Source organism: Oxyura jamaicensis, chromosome 6 (genome assembly GCF_011077185.1).
Source record: "Oxyura jamaicensis isolate SHBP4307 breed ruddy duck chromosome 6, BPBGC_Ojam_1.0, whole genome shotgun sequence".
Taxonomy (NCBI): domain Eukaryota; kingdom Metazoa; phylum Chordata; class Aves; order Anseriformes; family Anatidae; genus Oxyura; species Oxyura jamaicensis.
Genome location: NC_048898.1, coordinates 18,461,695 through 18,471,052, shown reverse-complemented (window position 1 = coordinate 18,471,052; position 9,358 = coordinate 18,461,695). Strand labels below are relative to the sequence as shown.

General features: G+C 47.8%; 1 protein-coding gene across 4 annotated transcripts in view; it reads left to right on the top strand.

The window, feature by feature from the left end:
- Nucleotides 1–3,964: 3,964 nt before the first annotated feature.
- DRGX (dorsal root ganglia homeobox) overlaps nt 3,965–9,358 on the top strand; it is a 49,844-nt gene continuing 44,450 nt past the window's right edge. Inside the window, exons 1-4 of one of the 4 annotated variants that reach the window (XM_035329876.1) lie at nt 3,965–4,325; nt 6,654–6,770; nt 8,400–8,497; nt 8,664–8,765. In XM_035329876.1, the coding sequence (XP_035185767.1) occupies nt 6,737–6,770; nt 8,400–8,497; nt 8,664–8,765 (234 nt within the window). In that variant the 5' untranslated portion in view covers nt 3,965–4,325; nt 6,654–6,736. Of the gene's footprint in view, nt 4,326–5,782; nt 6,054–6,653; nt 6,771–7,801; nt 8,121–8,399; nt 8,498–8,663; nt 8,766–9,358 lie in introns of those variants that run through there. The other 3 variants (XM_035329875.1, XM_035329879.1, XM_035329877.1) reach the window with 3 other exon arrangements.

Genomic DNA, 9,358 nt, shown 5'->3' with positions numbered 1-9,358 from the left:
GTGTTACATATAAGCTGTCACACATCCATCATGAGAAGAAGAAAAAGGGGGAGAGGAATTTCATCGAATAAGCACAAGGGTTTACCTTGTTGATACTGAAGTGAAGATTTGGCTTTATCCCACTTGGCGAGGAGCAAGGCCATGACAGCAGCAAAATACCTAAGTATCATAAACATGGTGCTGGGCCATCTCCATATTAACCTAAAGATCTAAGGCAAGGTTATACTGCCAGAAGTCCAATTATCCTGTCCTGTTCACACAAGGAGTCATGGAGAAGTAAAGAGACCATGTCTCTGGAAAGATGTTTTCAGTGTTTTGGAAATCACAGATAGTTTCTTGACAATAGTCAGCATCTTTGAAAAGCAGATATTTGTTTTATGGTCTTTACATGGATCAGGATATATTTAAGAATATTATATTCCTGTTCCTAAAAGTACTTTTAAACAAAGCAGGAATAAACAATAGTATGAGTGATGTATATATAGGTCAACGGTCAGTTCTTTCCAAACATCTGAAAAAAAAATAAGGACACGTGTCTTTCAATTTTTAACTCTGACTTCCATAGCTTTCAATCTTCTCTTAGTTCTTTGTACCTTCTGGGCAAAAGGAAATCACTTTTCTGCCTTTGACCAGGGTAAATAGTATCAATAATCATGTCATCCATATTTATGTAAAATCTGTTGAATTTTAAAAAACAATGGATTCTGGCAAGCCAGAGCAGCAGCTTCTAGGGAAAAACAAAACAAAACAAAACAAAACAAAACAAAAAACTTTTTTCTAAAGCCAATGTCAAGTGATTAAGATACTGACTTACACACTATGAGTCCACTGCTCTCTTCTGCAGTATTTGTCCATTATGGACAACTTGAGGAAATTGTCAGTCTTTCTGTACCTCATTTTCCTACCTTCAAGTATTGCTACTACTTTTTTTCACTCTTATATCTGCTCCCTTGGAAGTCTTTTCTCACAAATCTTGATTAGAAGACTCATTTTAGCGGGAAAGAGCACATCTGGGAAGAAGCATCTTCATATGACATGTTTACAAAAAAAAAAAAAAAAAAAAGGAAAACAGACAATCTCCCTGAAAACCAGTGTTGTTTTGCCTCAACAAATCCTGGCATAGTTCCAGCCTTCACTGAGTTACTTCAAATGGTAAGAAGCACAGGGACCAGGTAAAGGTTGGGTAAAGGCACAGCCCCATGTAGAGAACTGTTGCTATTAAATGGGCCTCCTGGCAGACAAATCATCTGAGCCTCTAGAGATGTCTCAGAGTGTTTTCTAGTTCTCTGTGGAATGCAAAGGCAAAGCATGGGTTATGGGCTGCCTTCTTCATGTTTTTACGGTGCTGGCCGTGGGGTATAGTTCTGGGCAGCACTGAAAGGCAGTACACTGTTCTCTCAGACACAGTAATGGCATGGAGGAGGGAGGGTTGGGAGAAGGTGTGATAATGTGGGTGTGACCAGTGTTGAATGAGTATAATGTCCAGAAATTTCTGTCCGAGTCCATTGATTGCTCAACCCTGTCCCATGCCTTGATTAGAGACTTTCCTCTTCTGTGTTGCATGTTCCCATGCCTAAGGATCATGTAGTTTCGGTCCAGACTGAAGCTCTCAAATGAGAAAAAATATATCCATCATATGCACTCCCCATTAGAGGGAAAACAAAACAAAACAACAACAACAACAAAAACTTACTTTCATTGTAAGTGGGACCAGGAACGTAAAAGTTCAATTACCAGAATGCATTTGCTTTGTACATTTTAAACCTGCTGTAGCTAGTATAACCAGCACATGCAGTTTGGTCTAATTGGTGCTTTCCAGCTTAGCCTAATTGATGCTCTGATTTGCAGTCACCTACCTCTACACGAGCCCATGTTTCATTACATTTTACCCTTGCTCCCGAAATCCTAAAATCCCCATGGGGAGAAATAGATTACAGCAATCCAGAGCTTTTGTGTGTGAACTGACAATTCTTTCTCCTTTATACTTTTCTTCATCTACATGTGAACAATGAAAACACAGTAGGCCGACTAAGGGATGTATTTGTTACACTCAAATGCTCCTTATTTAGGCAGGCATAACTCTTCTTGAACTCAGTAGGGGTTTTACTTAAACTCTGAATGAAAACTGCACTGGGATAAAATCAGCTCAGAGATATTTTAATAACCTAATTGGGATGTTTATGTTACAAAACTGTGTTACTCAGTCTCTAGTCATAACTAGAAAGAAAAAGTTACTTGCTGAAGAACGTTGGTATTTTCCGTATTTTCCATGGAGAATGATTTAAATAAAACATTTTGAAATATGGAAATCTCATGGTTTTAGTTTTAAATAAGCATTTCAATCATAATTTTTTAAAGAAAAAAAAAAAACACCTAATGTCTCCTGCAGCTTTGATTTCAAACACGTCACATTCTTCATTAAAGCAATCATTGTTAAAACAGAGGGACATAAAGCAACATAGGATTTATTCCTTCATTAAACTGATGATCCGTATATGAAGCCAATTAACATTATGAGTCTGGTGAACATCAAGTGTAAAGAGGTTACAGAAAATTAAAAGCAGTCACCTTGGTCTTTAGATAAAGAAAGAACACTTTTACATTATAAATTATAAGAGTGTCCAAGCGGGACAAATCGGCAAATTTGGTTAATTGGAAAATACATTTTACTGCACATGAATTAGGGTAAAATAACCTCTTAGCTGCTAGCTTTTTTTGTGGTCAGGTATTGAGAATCATGGGAAAGGAAGTGTTTGGACGTGGAAAGACAAGAGAGCCATTTCATCAAACTTGAGCCATTCAGACTTTCTTGAGTGTTACGAATGATCCCCTCAAAGCTGAGAGCTCTGAAGGAAAACGTCCATTCAGTTACTGCACTCACCAGCCCAGTGCTAGGTTTTTCTCTCACGGGAGGAAAATGAGAAGAGATGTGTTTGTGTGTGCAGCACAGGAGCAGTTTTACTTTACGACAGACACAATCAGCAAAACGTCCATCCAGAATTATACCCGGCTTCTCCTTGCAGACCTGTTACCTAATACTGACAGTAGCAATGACGACGATGATGATAAGTGTGAAAGCGTGCTGCAGACTTTAACAACTTTGCAAAGAAAGGGGTTTCTGCCTGAAATACAGTAGCTTACCTCTGTGTGTTATTTCATGCTTCGGATTGCTTTTAATGCTGCCCTTTGGTAGCTAGGAGAGAGGAGCTACCAGAGGAACGCTGCCCATGACTCGAAGCGATTTCTAGTTATTTTCGGGGGTCCCAGCTTCGCAGGAAAGCCTCTATAAAACGGGGGCACGGAGAGAGGCAGCGGCGGCTGTGGCAGCGCTCCTGCCCGCGGGGAAGGGGCTTTCCCCGTGCTACACGCCAGCGGGCCGGGCCATGCCGTGCCGTGCCGTGCCGTGCCGAACCGAGCCGGGCCGGACAGTGCCGGGCCGGATAATGCCGAGCAGTGCCGTGCCGGACAATGCTGGGCCGGACAATGGCGGGACGAGCCATGCCGGGCAGTGCCGGACAATGCCGGGCCGGACAGTGCCGAGCCGTGCCGAGCCGAGCCGAGCCGTGCCGGGTGCGGAGCTCTCCCGGGTGCTGAACCGCGCCGCAGCCACCGCCCCCGGGCTCCGGCCGCCGGCGAACGGCAGAGCCCAGCCTCCGAAGCGGCAACTTTTAATTATCGTCAACCCCGCGCCTGTGCATTAAAATTAAAGAGGCACCGAGGTGGCGAGAGGTGGGGGATTTTATATTGCTTGGTTATCTCCTTCTTTTGCAGCTGCTGCTCCGTGGGAGAAAGTTGAGCCGACCGGCTCCCGGTCCTCCTGCTTCTATTTAAAAAGCAGCACTTGGAGCACTTCCCCGGGCTCCATTTCCCCCTTGCTGCCTCCCGTAATGCGCTGAACTTGCAGGCTTCAAACTGCCGGAGAAAGTGAGTCTTGGAGCCAAAAGAGCAATGCAGCCCCCTGACTAGAGCAAGGCCTGAGAGTGCCGTAATGAAGTTATTATTATTTTATTAGGGGTTCTTATGATAAAACACTCACTTTCACTCTCTCCGCGACGTCAGAGAAAGGAAAAGGCACGTCTGTCTCTGTGCAAAGGGATCCTGCGGTACTGGCCCTGCATGGATATTAAAGGCTGGGATGCAGAGGCTGGCAGGGGAGATCCAGGCGGTACCTCTGGGTTATGTTCTTTTTAAGGTTAATTGACCTAAAGCATGTGCTGCTATTTTAAGGAGTGTGGTTGGATTCAGAACATTGGTCTTGTGTGGTGCTGCTGTAAAAGCCGTCTCAATTCATAGCAGACTTTGCAGTTCAGAGACTTGCCTGGATCGTAAGTCAATAACATTTGTTGTCAAACACTGATTTCCCTAAAAGCCCTTATGTATGTGTGTACATATAAATATATATAAGCATGTATGAAGCATATAAACATGTAGCTTTCTAAACCTAATACTGGTATGCTAAAATTGTAGGTGAATGGTTAAGATAAGATCAGATCTGTTTGGCTCTCTGGATTTGCCTTGTTTTGCTAAAATAATTCTTTACAGGACTGAAACATAATTTCAGCTTGACTATACATTAGGGGGATTTCTATGTCTATGCCTAGAGTGACAGGCAGATAGAGCAGGTGATATTTCTAGGGCTTATTAGTGTTTATTTAATGAGATAATATTTGCAGAATAACTTTCCAAAGACATCGTCTCTTTAAAATCTCTATCTATTTCTGCACCTGTCTGTATCCATCTGTATCCGTCTGTATCCATCTCCTTCGCGCTGGTATGAACGTGCTACGTCTTTAAACTCCCATCAGATCTAAGAGAGCCTGTGTAGATTTGCTCGCCCTTCCTGCACAGAACATTACAATGTTTATAAAATATTAAATTTGTGTAGTCTGCCGGAGAAGCAATTGTTCCAAAATAAAATCAGCAGTCTAGACGAAACATAGACACCAGAACTTATCAACAGTTGTCTGACTTACATCTTCTGATGCATCTTGAGTGGGTCATAATACCAACTTTATTTTCAGTGGTGCATAAATTAATTACACGCATTTAATAACCAAAATATCATTATATTCCCCCTTTAATATCATAAAGGCTTTACGCCAGGGAAGCACTTAATGTGCAGGGGGCCATAACAGGCTATTATCCTTGTGTAATGCTATTACAGAACCAATTATGCGCCATTATACTTGCTTTTTTTGCAGTTTATGTGATTTGATCCAATCCCGCGTCCCTGACTTGAAAATTTCATCTGGGTACTTTAAAGTCTAATTTTCACCCGGGCTGAGGCAAGGGCCATCTCTCTCCGCTGAGCCTATGTCTCGGATGCATTTTAAAAGTAATTGCAAAGGGTCCCGTCGCATATCATTTGCAGACGGGAAGCGAGCATAAATCCAGAGACCCCTCGCTGTGAACAAAATCAAACTTTGCTGCCGTACGATCGCTTGGAAAGGCAAGGCGTGTGCAGAGCGGCCCCCCAAAACCCATCCAGCGGCAATTAGCCGCCGCTTTGTCAGCGCCGGGGTCCAGGCAGGGCTGGCACGGCTCGGCACGGCGCGGCACGGAGCAGCACAGCACGGCTCGGCACGGAGCGCTGCATCCCCCCCGGCCCCGCAGCCCCGGGGCAGCCCGGATTTGGGGGGGGTGCCGGGGGCCGCGGAGCCCCGGAGCGCGAACGCTCGGAAAAGAATGGGATTTTGTTGCTGCTCCTCGCATTCCTGGTGTTTGCTGAGAAATGACGGGTTTCTTTTTTTTTTTTTTTTTTTTTTTTTTTCTCCTCTACGCACCACGTGGGCCATTTGTAGGGCCCAATAGACCTATCCAAGTTACTCACTGTAGACAGCGCTGGAAATAATCAGATTAAGGCCAATTATGCGTGAGATTATAAAGGCAAGTGCTGAGAGGCAGAGCATGCTGTAGACAGATATAAAGACATCTGGCCACTTCCAGAACTCCACAGAGCCCTTCTGTCTCTGCAGCCAACAACTCACAGCGCCTTATTCCAGTGCAAAATACCCCCAAACCTTACTGGTGATTTTTACTTCTGTTCGGTTTAGGTATGGATTACTATTTTTATTTGCCTTCTGGATTTTCTTTTATGACTGCATAAAAATTTGACTAGTTTTTTTGTTGTCGTTGCCGAAGACATTGGTTTCCAACCGGAACGCAGCTCCCAGTGTGTTGGGTGCTTTTAAAAGAAGACAGCTTTTAGGTTTTATTGCTGTTTCATTTAGGCAAAATAGTTTGGATTTTTGTAAGCAATTCATTCTTAGCTGTAAGCATTTTTTTAATTTATTTTATGTAATTTAATTATTTGCTCTGGAAGGAAATACTAGATAGATAGATAGATAGATAGATGTGTAGATAGAAGAACAGGAGATAGATGATCAGCTATCTGGAGGGAAAAGAAAAAGAAAAAAGGAAAAAGAAAAGAGGAAAAGAAAAAAAAAATAAAAGAAGCAACAAACTTTTACTGGTTCTGGTCACTGTGCACCTACCATGGAGTTTTCTGCCTTTGGCTTTTGCAGTGCGCTGCACGCAGCGTTAGGCACGACTTTCTCTGCCTCCTCTGGGATAGGCTCTGGGCTCGTCAGGGAGTTTCTTAGGGTGCTTTCTCCTGGTTCCTCACCTTTTTTTCTCTCCCTCTCTGTCTCCAGGTCTGCAGGAGACCCCTCGGCGCTGTCTGGCAGGGAAGCCCCTCGCAGCGCTGGGCAGCGGGCGGCAGCCCGGCGGCGGGGCCATGTTCTACTTCCACTGCCCCCCGCAGCTGGAGGGTGAGTGCGGCCGGGGGCTGGGGGTCCAAATCGCGGGGGTGCAGGGGCTGGGGGCGAGGGATGCTCAGCACTGGCCTGGCATGGGCAACTGCCTGCTGAGAGGAGAGCGGAGCTGTACGGAGGCGCTTCATCTTTTTCCAAGGGCAACCACAACCCTATTCCCCCCCTCCCCGCGCGCTCAGCTTTCCCCTCTTGTCACAGGGTGGAAAGAAGGATTGCATGATTTTTTTTTTTTTCTTTTTAATTTGATTCCTGTTGGAAAGGCCTTGTTTTTACACCCCCCCGCCCTCGTTTTGCCACCTGCCTCCCCTCTGTGGATAGTGATCCCGCAGTTGAGCCTCGGGCTACGAAAGAGATGCTTTTCTCCCCTCCCAGCACAGATGTTGGTGTCATGGCTGTAATCGGGACACTTTCAGGACGTGGTCACGCCTCCTCCCTCCAGCCAAAGGGACCGCATAAATCTTTAATGTTATTTTGCAAACATTCTGCGGGAGGATGGGGAAAGAAGGGGCACGGCTGGGGAAAAAAAAAAAAAAAAAGAGAGAGAGAAAAAAAAACATTTGGGAGGGTTCTTCCTTGTGTTTTTGACCGAGGGCTTTTGTTTAATGTTTCGGGTGGTTTTGTTTCTTTCCTTTTCTTTTAAAAAACCGGCAGCCTTCGGGCTTTCCCCGGGTCCCCCCGCATGTTCCTTGGCCACGCACCTTCAGCCCTGCCCTGGGGCCGTGCCGGGCCAGGTCTGCGACCCCTAGTACCCCCAGCCCGCCCTCCAGAAAAGGTTTTTTGCCCTCCGAAGCGCTGCCAGAAGCCGCGGCGCTGCCGCCCCGGGTGCCCCCGCAGGAGCCCGGCGCTGCCCGGGGGGAGCCGGCCCCGCGAAGCCGCCCCGGCCGGGGCCGGGGTCCCTACGGTCCCCGCCGTGCCGCCGGGCTCCTGAGCGCCTTTCTTCGTTAGTTTTTGGCAGAGAGTTTTGCAAACGTGCTTTTGTTCGCGCGGTCGGTCGTGGTTTGCTTTGGTTTGTGTTTTTTTTTTTTTTCCTGGAGCCCGATTTTGGCTGCGGGCGGTGGAGGATGACACCGCCCGGCGTGGGGCATCCCAAGAGAAAACTGGCACAAATCCCAAACCCCCTCCTCTTCCCCCTGAACCAACCAAACCCCAGAGGCGGCTCCAGAAGAGCCCTTTGCCGGGCAGCCTTTGGGCGGCTTGGGGCACCCTGGGGGGACTCGGAGGGAAGCGACGGGACTCCTGGGTCACCGGGACGGTGTTTTACCCGGTGCTGAGCACCTCCCGGGGACGCAGGGAGCCGTCCGCCCGTGCGAGGAGGGGTCAGGGCCGCTGCCCCGGTGATGCTGCGGGGTGAGCACGGCGTCGAGGCACCTCCGGTCCCCCTGCCCCGAGCGGCCGCGGCGGGGGAGCGGGGCCGGGGTCTTGGGGGGTCTCCCGCTGGGCAGCTCTGCGGGCTCGGTCCTGGGGACCCGGAGCGGCGGTTTTGTGGGCTTGGGGACTTGTCCGATTCTGTTTGCTCGGTGGGCTGGGGGAACGGGGACAGGGACAGGGGAAGGGCCAGCGACTGCCGCTCCCCTTGTCCGCTCCCCAGCCGCCCAGGCTGCCCCTAACGTGGCTCTCGGCCCGCAGGTGCGGCCCCCTTCGGAGCTCACTCCGCCGGCGACTTCGACGACGGGTTCCTGCGGAGGAAGCAGCGCCGCAACCGCACCACCTTCACCCTGCAGCAGGTAGGAGCCTGCCCTCCGAGCAGCCCCCCTGCCAGCCCTCTGCCCGGTCCCCCTCAGAAACCCTGGGGCTGCCGGCCACAAGCCCCCAGGCACGGCTGCCCCCAGCCGCGGCTCCCCCAGCCCACCTCCCGCGCCCTGACATGTTCACTTTCCTCCCCTCCACCAGCTCGAAGCCCTGGAAGCAGTTTTTGCTCAAACCCACTACCCCGATGTGTTCACAAGGGAAGAGCTGGCGATGAAAATCAACCTCACAGAGGCCAGGGTGCAGGTAAACATTCCGGGGAATTATTTAACTCTCGGGTATTCAAACTGGCAAACTTTTTTTTTTTTTTTTTTTTTGACATCACGACTGCTGAGTGCACATTTGGCCAAAGAACGCAAATGAAGACGATCTGTCATTTTCATGATGCACTTTAATAACATCAACATAATGTGGAATATTAGATTAGGTTGATTAATCGGTCATTCATAATTAACTAGTGATAATGTTCTACACTAATTTGTCCGCGTCTCCAAGGTACTAAATTACATCAATGCACATCCATTTCCTTGCTTTTGGAGGGGGGTGTGTGGAGAAAAGAGCTGAGACGTGATTCTCCAAAGCAACTATGACCACTGTCAAGCAGTGGGGTTAGTCAACAGCAGGGAGCCCAGTTGCTAGCAAGAAATCTGCCGCACCTCCTCAACTTTTCTCCCTTTCACCTGCTTTCCAACCACTTAATTTAGATGGCTAAAATGCTTATAGAACAATTCTTACACCTTTAATATGATCCAATAAATGCCATTGTCCATGATTGCTCACCCCTTCTCCACACCTTCCTTCCTTCCTTCCTTCCTTCCTTCCTTCCTTCCTTCCTTCCT